Source organism: Carassius carassius, chromosome 20 (assembly GCF_963082965.1).
Source record: "Carassius carassius chromosome 20, fCarCar2.1, whole genome shotgun sequence".
NCBI classification, from domain to species: domain Eukaryota; kingdom Metazoa; phylum Chordata; class Actinopteri; order Cypriniformes; family Cyprinidae; genus Carassius; species Carassius carassius.
The window spans coordinates 12,617,998-12,634,364 of record NC_081774.1 but is presented as its reverse complement, the minus strand read 5'-3'; the positions used below and the strand labels follow the sequence as shown (position 1 = coordinate 12,634,364).

General features: G+C 37.5%; 1 protein-coding gene across 5 annotated transcripts in view; it reads left to right on the top strand.

Moving 5' to 3' along the window:
• The window catches only part of slc6a9 (solute carrier family 6 member 9), a 51,246-nt gene extending 36,997 nt beyond the window's left edge, over positions 1 to 14,249 (top strand). For all 5 annotated transcript variants that reach the window (XM_059501656.1, XM_059501657.1, XM_059501655.1 and 2 more), the window contains 12 exons: positions 5,433 to 5,589; positions 6,563 to 6,694; positions 7,547 to 7,817; positions 8,851 to 8,983; positions 9,230 to 9,364; positions 9,450 to 9,553; positions 9,807 to 10,044; positions 10,635 to 10,769; positions 10,864 to 10,963; positions 11,064 to 11,164; positions 11,264 to 11,434; positions 12,590 to 14,249. In XM_059501656.1, the coding sequence (XP_059357639.1) occupies positions 5,433 to 5,589; positions 6,563 to 6,694; positions 7,547 to 7,817; positions 8,851 to 8,983; positions 9,230 to 9,364; positions 9,450 to 9,553; positions 9,807 to 10,044; positions 10,635 to 10,769; positions 10,864 to 10,963; positions 11,064 to 11,164; positions 11,264 to 11,434; positions 12,590 to 12,814 (1,902 nt within the window). In that variant the 3' untranslated portion in view covers positions 12,815 to 14,249. The remainder of the gene's footprint in view (positions 1 to 5,432; positions 5,590 to 6,562; positions 6,695 to 7,546; positions 7,818 to 8,850; positions 8,984 to 9,229; positions 9,365 to 9,449; positions 9,554 to 9,806; positions 10,045 to 10,634; positions 10,770 to 10,863; positions 10,964 to 11,063; positions 11,165 to 11,263; positions 11,435 to 12,589) is intronic.
• Positions 14,250 to 16,367: the final 2,118 nt, after the last annotated feature.

Sequence of the window (16,367 nt, the reverse complement as noted above, 5' to 3'; positions counted from 1 at the left end):
GAGGATGTGTTGAACTGGGCGTTATATCACACCACATTCTGTATGAACATCTTCAGGCATTCTTGGGTGTTAAGTTGAGAAGTCACAGGTCAGTTCTCACATCGCTTCTTTTCCTGACAGGGTCACATACCTGCAATGATTTACTCAGAGAGAGTTGTGCTGCTGTCAGTCACAGGCTTCCTGGGGTAGATTCTTCTTACTGTTTGAGGTTGTGGGGCAGGACATTGTGGAACAATTAACTTTTTATTAAAAATACAACTTAAAGAGATCAAGATTAGTACTATTTCTATTAGTTATCACGATGCCGTTGTTTAGTCAAAGCAGTTTTAAGGAAGTCTTCGCTTTTTTCTTTTCTTTCTTTTCTTTAACTTTTTCTTTATTTTATTATTATTATTATTGTTATTATTATTATTATTATTATTATTTTACAATTTGAACCCCTCGTTTGAATTTTTTTTATTTTCCTTTTTTCCATTTTCTTTTTCTAATCCTTTTTTCCTTATATGTTTTTTTTTTCAGTTTATTTTCTAGAAAGTCAAATAGCTGAACCACTCATTTGACTCAGGTCCCCCTGAGACCTTGTGTTTATGAGTGTGTCTTGGTCTTACGTAAAAGGGCAGATGGGCCCAGCTGGACGATCTTCTCTCTCACACTCTGTGCTCAGTAAGACAGATCCTTGGAGCAAACGGCAACGGCTGAAACACCTGGGCATTCCAGAGCACAGGGACCGGGATCACAGAGTGCAGTGGATAAAGACTTAAACTAAAATAAACTAAACAATTCATTGATTTACCGGAAGGTAAACCCAATATAACCTCATGTGTGAGTGCAGAAGGGACATGTCTCATTTATAGAGCTGCAGTATAGTTATGATGAACTTGAATACTGTTGGTAGATAGATATAGAGAAGAATTGAATAGCATTTCATTGAATGATATTTCTATCATGACAACTCTTTGAAGATTTTAGCGTGGTAATGTATATGACAGTGGTAATGTATTTGGTCTTGGCGGAATGGATCTGCTATGCTACTGCTGAAGTTGGTTATTAATGTAGTTGTAGATTTTTGCTGCTGCTGCTGCTGCAAGCAAGTACAGGAACTTGCTACTGACAATGCATATGGCGATGCTGTGCTATGAGTATTTAAGACATACTGCTGCTGCACAAATAGTAGTGATGCACCGAAATGAAAATTCTGGGCCGAAACCGAAAATTTAGGATGCACTTGGCCGAAAACCGAAACTGAAGCCGAAAATGGCTTCTTTTAAAAACGTATTGCTTAATTTTTAATGGATCTGAAAAATCACAAACCAATAGAATAATCATCAAACTTTTATTAACACTTACAGTTACATAACAAAACCTAAAATATTTTTTAACAATAAATAAATATTATTCTTCAAGTTTTCTTCCATTGAATAAAATAGTTTAACATTTGTGGGGGAAAAACAATCCACAATTATCTGAATAACTGCACACAAAAATCACAGAATGGCAGTGGGCCTCTATTCTGTTGCTGCATGTAAACAATTATTTACTTGCATTTTAAATTTCTGTGCAAAACAATGCAAAACAACAGTGCAAAAACAGCAATAGAACTTAATCCAAATTAAAACTGTAAACAACATTTAAGCCTATATAGCCTTGGGAAACACAGTTGTGCAGTGCTACACAAATTTTAATTTAACTATATAAACAGAAAATTTGACTGCTGTTTATTTAAGGAAACGTGTCAGGTTTCTCTTTAAGAACAAAAACTGCTCAGCTTTTTGTTTTCAGGTGGTGTATCAAACCTGTTGTCGAAAAGTTCTTTGGCACCGTACCCCCTCTTGAGACTTTTGCAGAACAAACGTTACATATTGCAAGTTTGTTGTCCTCATCTGAAACTTTAAAATACTTACATACCGCTGACATGCTTAATCTTTGCAGACGCGTGCAAACAGCTCGACCGTGAGTGAAACCTGCTTGAGCTCGGAGGGGAGGGGTGGGTGACGAGTGATAACAGCTAGGGCTGGGACGACGCGTCGAGGTCGCAAAATATGCGCATCGATTCATCGACCTGTTTTTATTTCTCTAAAAAACGTTTGCAAAACGTTTACCTTATGTGCGCTGAATATACGCGATGGCCGGATCAACATTCTGTCCAACGTTATATAACCAATCCAGGGGTTTTTCTGAATTGTTTTTTTTTTGGCGGCTGTCAAAGCCTCATTTGATCGGTGAGTGACAGGGCGCGTACGAGAGAGAGCCCCGGCTGCGCGCGCACTCACAGTCTTCAAACTACACGAGCGCTGTCTTGCTCTCTCTCTCTCTCTCTCTCTCCCTCCCTCCCTCCCTCCCTCGTGCATATTAACCACCCTCCCTCCCTCCCTCCCTCGTGCATATTAACCAAAATCATTAGACACGATAGAAAAAGGGCGGAACGACAAAGTTTCACGTGGAGCATTCTGAGATTTTTTTTTCTCCATGACAGGCTGCTGGCTCCCACTGTTAATTTTTATTTTTTGGAAAAGCACTTTCTGTATTAGCTTAAAGCCCTCAAGTTTACATTTACATACTGTATTCTTTCAATTGCTCTAAACAAGTATTTTGGGTGACCTTTTTTATTGAACGCTAGACATCAAGTTGTTGTTATTTTCATCTGAAAGAACTTCTTTTTTCAGTAAGCTAGGCCCTATGTGTTCAGTAAGCTTGTTTCAGTAAGCTATGTGTTTTCAAGGCTTCAAGGTTTTATTGAATGCTATCTCTATACAAGTGCAAAGTAATGCATTCTTAGTCAGTCTTTTATTTTGTAATTTTAAGAGCAATAAACATATATTGCAATGTTAAGGAATTGATGTTTTTTTCATTCAGATATGTAAATCAACATGTATAAATTGTTAGTAGTCAATTAATGGGGAGATAATCGAAATCAAATCGGTCTGAAAATTAATCGTTAGATTAATCGATGCATCGAAAAAATAATCGCTAGATTAATCGTTTAAAAAATAATCGTTTATCCCAGCCCTAATAACAGCTTGACCGTGAGTGAAACCCAAGCGCTAGCGCACTGATGGGAGGGGCACGGTTGACATTCATTTTCGGTTGACATTTTCGGCTGGATTTTTTATTTCGGCACGAAACCAATAATGTCATTTTCGGCCGAAATTTTCGGCGACCGAAATTTCGGTGCACCCCTTACAAATAGCATATAAAATAACCCGAAGCAGATCGATACAGGTGGAGCTGGGGAAGGTGGAGATGTAAATCAGTAAGCTCATATGCTGTGTATACAATATGAACCAATCAGCTTGTGCCAAGTCATTTAACACTGTGAATATCATCAGTTAAGAACCCATCAGCCTCTGACATCTAGAGTTTCATTTTAAGAACTTGGCATTTTACATCTTCAAAAGTCGGTTCATCTTCCAGGTGTTCTGACCTCAAGGATCCCAGGTGTTTTGGTGCACAGGTGCCCAGCTGCTGAACTTCACCCAGTCTCAGGTCAAAAAGCAGACTTAACCTATGTGTCTGTCTACTGATGCAGAAGAAATCCCTTCAATACTTTCTTTAAATATACACTAGCATACCAGTATTGGTTTCATTACATAGTCAGAAACCTGATTAATTTGCAGTGAAGATTGCATTAATTTGCTATAATGCCTCAGAAATTACATGATACTTTCAATTGTTTATGACAGAAGTCACTGCCTTAACCTCACAGTGTTTAATTGCTGCATAACCAATTTGCATTAAGTTGAGCTTTTCTTAACTCTTGTTCTGCTCTGCTGTCAGTCCCATAATCCCCTGCACAAGTCTGTTACTCAGCTCCTGTAGAGAATTAATTGAAAATGCCTCCTCAGCTTCACTCATTCTGCTTCAGTGGACTTGTACAGTTAGACCATTTGCAGGTTCAAGAGTACGTGGTAGTTGTCTATTCTCACTAAGGTTTTTGTGTTCATGTTCAAGAAATGTCGCATTGTTTAATGCTTAACAAAATTAATATTTCATTTGGGTTGAAAGGCAAACTTTGGATTATTGTTCATTTTGCTGATACAGGTGTGTCTGCGTGATCCTGTGGGAAGCAATGTCCCAGGAAGCTCAGACTCAGATGCAGCATTGAGTCTAAATAGGTGTGTGTGTGTGTGTGTGTGTGTGTGTGTGTGTTTAGTGCCTTGTGTAACCTGAAGCAAACCTTAAATACCTAAAATAAAAAATGCAGGTGTACCATTACAGCTGACGCTCTTGCTGCCTATAAAAATATTACAACACAGTTATACAGCCAGCTCATAATCTTTTTATATTTAGTCAGTCAGCATATCACAGCAGCGGTATTTCATGTAAAGAGTTTCTGATTCTTTTTAATTATTATTACATATGCTATTATTAACTCACATAAATTACACTTGATGAAAGGTAAGTTACAATTGTTAGAATTAATTAAGTGACAATTATACTTGATGAAAATGATGAAAACAAAGTTTATAATTACAACATCTAAACATAGTTAGTTGTCAACTAAGCATTTGTAAAGCAAAATTGCTCACAAGAATCATCAAGTGCAGCCTGGATTCATCCCAGAGCTGCAGGGAAGACCGCAAGCATGTTCATCTCCCACAGCGTGCTCACTGTGCAGACAGAGCATGTGCTTAGATCAGATTGTGAGCTTGCCTTAGAGGTCAACATGAAGAGCATCTGATGAGAACAGATGGAGAGAGTAAACTTTAAATCAGGCCGACAAGACCAAATGTTTGTCTTGTGCACATGACGGTGATTTCAGTTTGCATCAAGTGCACTCCAGCACACTCTCATAAGCCCTCAACAGTGCTGGCATGCAGTTTAGGAGTTTCCACAAAATTCACACAAACTTTCTGACATGTGACTAACTTCTTGCTCTCTTGTAGTTGTCTTCTTGTAACACATTTTTATTGGTAGAGAGCTATAGGAAGTGGTGGGACTGAGTTCTGAAATGACAACCCAAACTCAAACTTGCATCACCATGGGAGCTCCATATGTTGGAGGCATGTGCAGTATCACTTCACCATGGCATTCACATTATTGTTTCAGTTTTGTTTTGGCAATGCAGTTGGATTGTTTCATGCTAAAGTTAACCTGGAACCGTTTTGTAAGAATTTATGTTTGCATTTTTGAATGACTTGGATGACCATATAATGCAAAATTCCTGTTTTAAGGAGCATTTTAAGCAAACCTAGGGAGGTCCAAAAGATGATTTAAAAAAAGAATACCACAATCAGTCACAGCTGCTAAAATATACTTTCACATATTAACCTGGAATCTTGATGATGAGCATATTATGCATCAAATATCCTGTTACTTAATTCATTTTATTTTCCGATTCTGTTTTGTTGGTGCTTATTGTAAACAAAATTTGTTTACTTCTGACTCATGAGAGTGATTTTCACTTTCATTTCATTCATACATGTCTGTTTCAGAATGGAGCGGTTCCAGGAGAGCCAGTAAAGAAAGATGAAAACTCCAGAAGGGGAAACTGGGGCAACCAGATTGAGTTTGTCCTCACCAGTGTTGGCTACGCAGTGGGCCTGGGAAACGTCTGGAGGTTTCCTTACCTCTGCTACAGGAATGGAGGAGGTAGAGGACCATTTATCATAGAAAATCACCTTTTCCCATTATCGATCTTGTCTTTCTTTCTGTGCCTTTACTGCAGGGTTTAGCATTTTATACTTTCTATGCTAGATCCTTAAATAGAATAGGTTAATTGTTTTTCATGTAAGTCTGAAAGTCTATGGATTTAATCAAAATAAAATTGATGGTGTTTAGGTTTTTGTTTTGTAAGTCATACCACTGGGTCCTTTCCAAATTCTTTGCTCCCTTAAAAGTGTACTCATGGTATCACTGGTATCAAGTCTTATAACACACCTCACTTAAAATAGACCAGGCTAGAGTAAGCAAGGGTCTCTAGCAGCAGGTCCCCAATGACCTGGCCCAGAAACCTTTGCCCCATGATCTCATATTCCTAGACCTGCCTCTAATTGGAAGTCATACCCTGAATAAGCCCAGAATTCAGATAAGTAACTGAACTCTTTACACAAGGATGGATTATGGTCCTGTTAGGCCATAGGGCACCAGCAGCTTTTTTTGAACTATTTGTATGCATCTTCGATCACTCATTGCATTTCATTAGATCCATATTATAATTCAAGCAATGTTCACCTATCTGTATCAAAATGAAGTGCCTTACTTGATGTTGGGCTCCTTTGGGCCCCTCAGTTTGAGGCCCCTGATACATCAACCCCATTGCCCAGGGCCATACTCCGCCCTTGTATTTAAAATACACAAAGCAATGAATCCACATTCCATACCATTATACAGCTCGTCCAGTCAAATAGATCTGTTGTGTAACATCGGGTGTTACTCACTTATGTGCGTAAGCATTAGGGAACTCCATATATTCGAAAATAGACAATGGCTATTCTTTGTGTCAACTACTTTTGTTTCCTGCTATTTATGTAAATTAGAACACCTACATATCTGTCTTTAGCTAGAAGACTAATGTGTCAGGATGAAATGGTTATGTAACACTGTGTGCGTTTGTGTATCACAGGTGCCTTCATGTTCCCATACTTCATCATGCTGGTGTTTTGTGGCATCCCTCTGTTCTTCCTGGAACTCTCCTTTGGGCAATTCACCTCCCTCGGGTGCTTGGGAGTCTGGAAGGTCAGCCCCATGTTTAAAGGTGAGCATGAGGTTGTTAAAGGAGGTGTGAAAATGAAAAAAATTTCAATGAAAATTAACAAGTCATGGTTAAATCTATGTGGGTTGGTTTGCCCTTTAATGTGTGGCATGACCTGTTTTACATGTTAAACTGGTGATGATTTTTAAACATACGCTCTTACAGTGTTTTCTTCACCTCAAGGTGGCTTGGAATATCTAAACACTCCTCACAAAATCAAGAGGTGGTCTGAGTTTGGTTTAGAAATGTGCCATGTGAATGCTAAATGCGCCAGTTTCTCCTTCATAATTTCTTCAAGTCTAAACATTTTTACTTTAATAATAGATATTAGTTAAATTTTTAGTCATTATGGCAAACATTTTATGAAGACAAAAATACAGACATACAAATATATATATATATATATATATATATATATATTATCAATTAATTACATTTTTGTGAATATTTTAATGAGGATAAACATTTTTTTCCACAGCCAGCTTTTCCTTCAGTCATTTATTCACTTAATTTAGTCACTCGATTAATTTAGTATGGCTTAGTTTTGTTTCATTTCGTTTCATTTCGTTTGTTTCATTTCAGTATTTCTACTGCCACCACATAATGTTTAATTCATGAAAACATACACCACCTACTGGATGGTATGTTTTGCACGTACTGCTGAAATTGGGAAATGCAGAATATGATCAAATGCTTTATTGTGTTGCAAAGCAATATTTCAGTATTTTTCAAAATAATCTGATTTTCAAATCCGATACATCACAGGTTTCACAGATCTATCAGTCTATTGGTTTCTGGGTTTTCAAAACTTAATATCCGTTAACCAATTTGTAATTTGGTTCTCTTTCCCTGAAGGTGTGGGCTATGGAATGATGGTGGTCTCAACCTATATTGGGATTTACTACAATGTGGTGATTTGCATTGCATTTTATTACTTCTTCATGTCCATGACAAACCTGCTGCCCTGGACGTACTGTAACAACCCCTGGAACACTCCTGACTGCACTGGAGTGTTGAGCACTCCACGAGCTAACGCCACCTTCGCCAATGTGTCTGCGGTCCTGTCAGGGGTGACTGAGATAGTCAACCGCACCAAAAGAACCAGTCCTAGTGAAGAGTACTGGAGGTAAACACACACCGTTGTAGGTCGATTCATCTGTGTATCCTACTGTAGTAATTATAATTATTTAAATATAAAAAAATGGTATATATATATATCTGTGTGTGTGTATATATATATATATATATATACACACAGATATATATATATAATGGATCATTAATAAAATATTCTGTATGTTGATTGGACCACGTAAGTCTAAATGTGGCAAATATTTTTCAAATATTAATAAGCAGTGCAGTCGTTGATAATTTACCATTTTCTTAAGACATAATAAGTAGTATAATAAATAAGAATTAATTTGTTTCTTTTGTTGACAAGAATAAAAATATTACAATTAAGTTAAATACAGAACTTAAAACAGTTTAAATGTATCTTTAAATAAATTAACAGGACAAAAAAAAAAGTTTAAATGCTAGCAAGAGTTGAATCTCAAGATAATTATATAGTCAATTATTCATCCATTATTCATCAGTTTGGAAAATTCCTGAGAGATTGATAGTTCAAAGCTGCTAATAAATACATGTTTGCAGGAGTCTTGCATTTTTTTCTTTATGTTTGGATCTTTGTGCATTTGACTTGACAGATGTGTTTGTTGAATGATCTTTGAACACTATGTAGGATGACATAAGACAATGGGAAAGAAAGGCACAGAATGTTTTGTTTTTCCAAGAGTGTGAATGTGTTTGTATGTGGTTTGGAATGAATGCTTCACTTTACTGCCTGTGGTCAGAGAATACAAGGCTTTGACCATGAGATTTAACATCTTTAGGAAATGACTTGTGCCCTCTGGACTGTGTTGTCCCTGTGGTATAAAAGACCTTGTTCAGGCCTTCTGTAAACTCTGTCATTGTGTGGATGAGGTTGTTTTTGATGGGACTGTGCTCTAATGTGTTTAACTTAAAGGCAAGCTCTGACAAAATATTAATAATAATTAATACTTAGATCAGCATGATAAATTTGATGAGTGAATTGTTTATGCTTTGTATTACATCTGCAGTCTCTCACACTCCTCTATTACTGGCTTTTGCCCTCTCAGGAACTATGTGCTGAATATCTCTGATGGTATTGGGAACTTCGGGGAGGTGCGTCTACCTATCCTGGGCTGTCTAGCTGTATCATGGGTAGTTGTGTTCCTCTGTCTAATTCGAGGAGTCAAGTCATCAGGCAAGGTGAGTTGAACATCCATTCCTCCGACCTAATTATAAAATGTGAATATTAGATAAAAATTTTTGGCAACTAGCTGATTTTTATTTTTTTACAATATAAGCTAAAGGGAAAAAAGTGAAAGCTGTATAGAATATGATATTAAAATGCTTACTCAAAATGATGTAACACTGAAATAGCACTGCTTACCATACCTACATGTATGATTTTTTGTTTTGTTTTTTGAGTTTTAATGTTATGTCTTTCATCAGGTGGTGTATTTCACAGCAACCTTCCCTTATGTGGTGCTGACCATTCTCTTCATCAGAGGAATCACTCTGGAAGGAGCCGTCAGTGGCATCAAATACTATTTGACCCCTCAGTGGGAGAAAATTCTAGATGCCAAGGTCAGTACATTATTCAACTGCTCATACTGTAGCTGCAACTGATCTCTGATATTATGTTTAGAATTATATATTTTGTGTTCGGCAGGTATGGGGGGATGCCGCCTCTCAGATTTTCTATTCACTGGGCTGTGCCTGGGGTGGTCTTATCACCATGGCATCATATAACAAGTTCCACAATAACTGTTTTAGGTAATAGATATTTGATCCCTTTATTTTTCTACTTCTCTGTCATTTTAAAACACTTGTGTATTTGAATATGTTGAGTGCTTGATGACTTGCATGCATTACTCTGTAGCACCCCCATGTGGCTGGGACTGATAAACGCATAGAACTTCTAACTTGTGTTATGTGAAATCAAGGAATGAAAGATTTTCAGTTTAAATTCTGATATGACTGCAGACTTACTAATAATTATACAAATTATTTGTCTGTTTTTAAACAGAGACAGTATCATCATCAGTGTAACCAACTGTGGTACCAGTGTGTATGCTGGCTTTGTTATTTTCTCCATCCTGGGATTCATGGCTCATCATCTGGGGGTGGATGTGTCAGAGGTGGCCGATCACGGGCCAGGCCTGGCGTTTGTGGCCTACCCGGAGGCCCTAACATTACTGCCAATATCACCACTCTGGTCCCTGCTGTTCTTCTTTATGCTTATTTTATTGGGCCTTGGTACTCAGGTATTTTTATATGTCCTTCCTTTCTTCCAGTTTTCTGCAATTACAGTACAGATCAAAAGTTTGGAATTGGTTAGGTTTTTAAAAAGTTTTTTAAAGGATTCCCTGATGATCACCAAAGCTGCATTTATAAAAAAAAATGTAGTAAACCTAGGAACATGGAGTAATATTATTACAATTTAAAATAATAAAATAAATGGAAATAAATGGAAAAAAAATAATAAACTGTCTTACTGACACCAAGCATTTGATCAGTTGTGAAATTCAGCCTTTGCCACTTATAGGACTCTATTCAAACTATAATTTGGATAATTTCAACATTTTGTCTATTTTTGGTTTTTGGTATTTCTTAAGATTAAAGTATGAAAAGCTCCCAGCAACTGAATGTTACTTATCTCTTCAGATCTTTTCCTCTTCTCTTTTTATGTTTATTTTTATGTAGTATATTTTTATTTATTCATGTATTTATTTATGTATTTACATTTCTACCTACAAATTTCACCTTACTTGTTTTACCAGAACTAGTATTTATTTAGGAAATGTCCTTTTTGAACTAGTAGTTCATGAAAAAAGTCTTCTGTTCACTGTTGTAGTTCTGTCTACTGGAGACTCTGGTGACGGCTGTAGTAGATGAGATTGGAACTGACTGGATTATCAAAAATAAAACCTATGTCACACTGGGAGTGGCTATAATAGGATTCCTCCTGGGAGTGCCACTGACCACACAGGTTAGTAACAAAATCACAATAGCACATGAGCAAACAAAAAAAGACATCCTTAATCCATGGATTGACATGATCTGTTATGCTATGTGTGATTTAGGCAGGAATATACTGGTTGCTGCTTATGGACAACTACGCTGCGAGTTTCTCTCTGGTCGTCATCTCTTGCATTATGTGCATCTGTATAATGTATGTCTATGGTAAGTCCTCTAATAAGTCACTTTCTACATGCTCTATTTAAAGGCCACAGTAGCTGGATGTACAGTGAGGTGTTCATTTCAATGTTGTGTTCCCACCTAGGCCACAAGAACTACTTTAGAGATGTGGAGATGATGCTAGGCTTCCCTCCTCCAATCTTCTTCAGGATCTGCTGGAGATTTGTGTCGCCCTTCATTATTACTGTGAGTGACAGTCTGTTTTAGGTTTTTCTGATTCACTTAGACACATATTCTCCATAACACTCAATCGAATCCTTTTTTTTGGTTTTCGTCTCTTCACAGTTTATTCTGATTTTCACCGTGATACAGTACAAGCCTATTACCTACAATGACTATGTATACCCCAGCTGGTCATTGATCATTGGGTTTGCCATGGCTTTGTCTTCAGTCATCTGTATACCTATCTATGCTCTGTTCAAGATTGCTATGTCTGAAGGATCCACATTTTTAGAGGTAAGATGTGTTCCGTCTAAAAAGCTGTCATTATCACTTAAAGTTGTAGTTTACCCCAAAATGAAAATTCTGTCATCAATTACTCACCCTCATGTCGTTCCAAACACGTAAGACCTGCGTTTATCTTCAGAACAAAAATTAGGATATTTTTGATGAAATCCGAGAGCTTTCTGACATGGCATTGACAGCAATGTAACTGACATGTTCAAGGCCCAGAAAGGCAGTAAGGACATCGTTAAGAATCATTTTTGCGCACAAAGAAAACAAAAATAGCTTTATTCAATATTTTTTCTCTTTCCTGTCAGTCTCCGCTGTGCGTTCAGGAGAGTACCACGACGCAGGCTTGTGACAAACAGAAGATGGCGCACGCTGTACATAAAACAGTCTTCCTAAACACGTCTGAAGATTTCGATTTCTAATTTTTTGACCAACCCTACTTAATTGAACTAGGATATACAGACGATGAACTAAGAGAGATGGATGTTCTACATCAGAACGCCATCAGCAGCATCTCACACATGCATCATGGTACACTCGTGAACGTGCACCAAGGACTTACACAGGAAAAAAGAAATTGTTAAAGAAAGCCGTTATTTGGGTTTTCTTTGTGCACAAAAATTATTCTCTTAGCTTCATAAAATTATGGTTAAACCACTGTTGTCACATGCACTATTTCAACAATTTCCTTACTACCTTTCTGGGTCTTAAATGTGGTAGTTGGGTTGCTGTGTTTGCAGGGTCAGAAAGCTCTGAATTTTCATTTTTGGGTGAACTATCCCTTTAAAACGTGCTTCTGCACTTGTTTCAATGTATTGTACCATCTACCGATGCAGCATAAAAAATGACTTCATTATTACTTAACCTCTAATGTTTGTTTATTCTGGATGTTTTGTACAGACTTGATTTTCTTTACTATTTTGAAAATGTCGGAGCAGCCAGTGCATTGCGCCACCTATAGTATTGGAGTAAACTTCCTCTTTGCTCATGCTATTGAATATCTGGTCTGCTTTTTACATTTTGTTCTTGGTTTAAATATGCCTTAAGAAAAAAGTTAATCATGGTACAACTACTTTCCTGAAAAATGATGTAGGTTTAGCTTTAAAATATGTCAATCCTACATCACAACAGTTGATCAATCGACTCTTACCTCTGCAGCGTTTGAAGAACTCTGTGAAGCCTGACCCAGACTGGGGCCCGGCTCTCCAGGAGCACCGCAAGGGCCGATACGCCACTACAGGCCCTGAGTCAGTGGAGGTGTGCCCTCTCAAAGAAGACCTGAAGGATGAGGGTAAAGAGAAACTCAAGGAGAAAGAGGATGAGATCGGTTTGACCATCCCAGGAAGCAACGGCTCCACATTAAACCCCTCACCAAGCGCATAGAGGAGCCCCTCCCAACCCTCCCCCCAGGATGGTTCCCATTCCCACACTGCGGGACAGGCCACTCTCACTGAAGACCTTTACATATTGTAAGGGCTTTATGAAATCTAACCTCTAGAGAAATTGGTTGTCATCCAAAACCTTTTTCTTTTTGTTCACTTAATTTAATACTGCAGTCTTAAAAAAAAAAGAGGTTCATGTAAAAGGAAGTGTTTGCATACACGCAGTGTGTATATAGCGCATTGTACAATATTTTCACTCTGTGTTGAGTAGTCTGGAAATGTGACTGTAGCGGCAGCAGGAGCTACAGTGGGACTTGGCTCATGTGTATAGTGGTGGCAGTGCTGGTCAGGTTTAATAGCTGAAGACCAAATATTCTTTGTGGCAATGTTGTAACAGCACTGTTAAATGGAGTGTTATTTTCAGTTTCTTGTTTGTGGACCATCTCATTCACAAGCCAGTACGGCCAATGTAGATGTCTGAGAGCAGGGTGGCTGATGGTCAATGTAATGCAGGTACACAATATAATGCATGTTACATGACCTTTTAACATCATAATAACTCAAAATCCACCTAAAACTACAAAGCAAAAAAGTCTGTTATCCATTGACTAGTTTTCCACTCAATTTTGGAGCTAACATTTTTGTTAACCGGCAAAGTAGACTGGCTGATACCAATAAGCATAGGCCAGGAGAATATCAACTTTATTTCATAAGTGAGAGCACATATACAAAACAAAGGATATTTGGTCTTAAGCTTTTACTGACTGAGGTATCTGGACCGAGGCATATAACTTCTCAAGCCCATGCTCAGGGTTACACACAATTTGCTTTTTTGCAAAACCTTTCCAACACCTTGAGATGACTTATTGCTGATGTTGAGTATTTGACAAAAAGGAGAGGGGTTTTCATGTAGGAACTTCCACATGAAATGCCAAATCTGTCTAGTCTTCCGGGCATCTCGAGCCGAGGCATCTCCTGAGCGAGGGGAGCATGTGTGCGATAACAGAAGCAGCTAGTTCCTCATTAGATTCAGTACTGTAGTATGCACACTAACCCCGCTCTACATGGAAAAAGAGGCATGTTACCAAAAACGTGCACAGACCTTTGTGTTCTGATTTAGTTGGTATGTTTGTGTGTATTTTTTGTTGTCTATATGTGTTAAGATACTTGAACTGGTGTGTATGTGTCATTTAAAGGCATCTGGCTGTGCTGAGCTGAACGGTCGTGTCATCGAAACACTGCAAAAGATGTAACTCAAGGTTGCATGTTGAACGACTAGAAGTAAACATAGCATCAGTCAAAAATCACTGTGGTTAGTTAGTGAAATCGTTGGGGAAGTCAGCTTTTTTTGGCCTAGTGTTTTAAAACAACATTAAAAAGACTTATTAGACAAATAAAAGGTCAAACTATCCAATTTTTACAATAGAAACCACAGCATTTTATGATAATGTGGTGCATTCTGTGTCGTTTTGGTTTTGTAGAAAGGGGATATACTGGTATGGAGAACTTTGGTCATATTTTTGGTATGGCTAGATGCCGCGGAATTATGGTTTATTAACAAGGTTCGGGAGGAGCGCGTGAGATACTTAGCCTAATCAAACACCGGTGGAGCACAATCAAGTTAATCAACACCATAGTATAAATACAGCTGACTTACCTCTGTCCATTGATGGTTTATCAGCATTCCTCCTCCACCCCATCTCCTCACTTCGAGTTCATTTTACACTTATACGAGGAGGGGGGTACTCTAGGTTCAGGCCATTCCCAAGCTCGGAGCCCTTCCCCGGACAACACGCCAAATACGCATTATCATACTTCAGCTAATTATTTGTAAGCGTGAACTTGTGAATCATATCATTCCAGTGACATTTCAACAAGGCCCCTTGTGATGCATATGGTTGTAGTGGCACGTATACATGGATGAAGAGTCCTGGTTACACTGTGAATTTATCTGGGATGTCGCCTGACGCCTTTAAACAGGGAGTCTGGCAAAGCAGCTGCTAATGTGCTGACGCATCACGTATTGAGACTTCTGATTAAACGGTAAATCTCTGTATATAGTCGATACAAAATAGTTCATTTGGTATTTCTCTCCTGTGTTGTGTGAGGAGAAATGCAATATGTGATGTGCTCCTTCACTTTGAGTCGGAATGAGGCAAAGAAATGCTTTGTTGCATTAATTTTGATAATACGAAGTTAGATAATACAAAGTCTCATCTTTTAAATTAGCTTAATTTAATTTAGAAATTCGAACTTCATTTTGATGTCATAGATCGCTAAAGCTGCCTCAGTTTAAAGGCAGCATGGAGCGAAAGAAATGATCATCGCGTTTTCTTTACTACTAGTTATAGCACAAAATAATAAATAATAAATAAATTAAACATCAGAAGGTATGTTGAAAGAACTTACTAAATTTGTCGTCTCTCATGTAATCATGTTGAAACGTGAATGTAACAGCTTGCGAACAATGTTACATGACGTTACCTTTACCTCAGGAAAGTCATTCAGTGGCGACTGCTAAAAGAAGAGCGTATAAATACATGCACCGTAAACACATGTAATTGATGTCTTATTTAGCATAACCTCGAATAAATCTCCAGATTCTATCAAAAGATATCAGTTTTCATGACAGCACCATTTAATTCGATTTTCGTAACGGAATATGAACAAATACGTTTTTGAAAGTGTTTTTGATATTTGTTTGAGATTGTTCTTTCACTGGGCCAAAATGACTCAAAATGATGGAGCAGGTCACAGTTAAAGTCATTATTCAAAAACCTGATGGCATAATAGTCTACGTCATTGTTATTTGTACATTTTATTAATCTTTGCATGAAGGTATATATATATATATATATATATATATATATATATATATATATATATATATATATATATATATATATAATTTTTTTTTTTTTTTTTTTTTTTTTTTTTTTTTAATCCAAAAATATACAAAACACAATCTAACTTTAAGAAATAGGGAAAAAAGAGAGAAGAATAAAAGTAACCCTGCTGCCTAACAGGAGGTATCGGACACTCAGGGGAGTAGTTAGAGGTTCATTGGTCTTAGCACAAGTGTACTCTAGCTTTTCCTCTGTTAGACAGTTAGTGCAGTAGATTAGAGCAGCAGTTTAGGTGAAGTGAGACTAACAGCACTTTTATTTACTGGTTCACTTTAGCTGGCTATGTGCGCAGTAGCTACATTATGATTAATCGCTGTCGGAAATGTTAATGCACAAGATTGAAGCCCTCTCATTTTTCTTGACATGGCATGAAGACCATGTGTCTGTCTCTAGGTACTGTGATGCTGACCTTGACACACAAACTATTTTTAACAATAGACATGTTATGCATCAGTGCCGTTCTTGCACTGTTCCCCACCTCTCTCCATTGTACAGTAATGTAAAAAAAAAAAAAAAAAAAAATCTCCACTGATGTGTATGTTTGTGTTTTCTGTTTTTATCAGGGTGGGTTGCTGTAGTAGGGTTAATTTTTTGGTTTTTACTTTATTTCTTATTGTAACGTAGTTAATGTTATGTGTACAGAGTGTT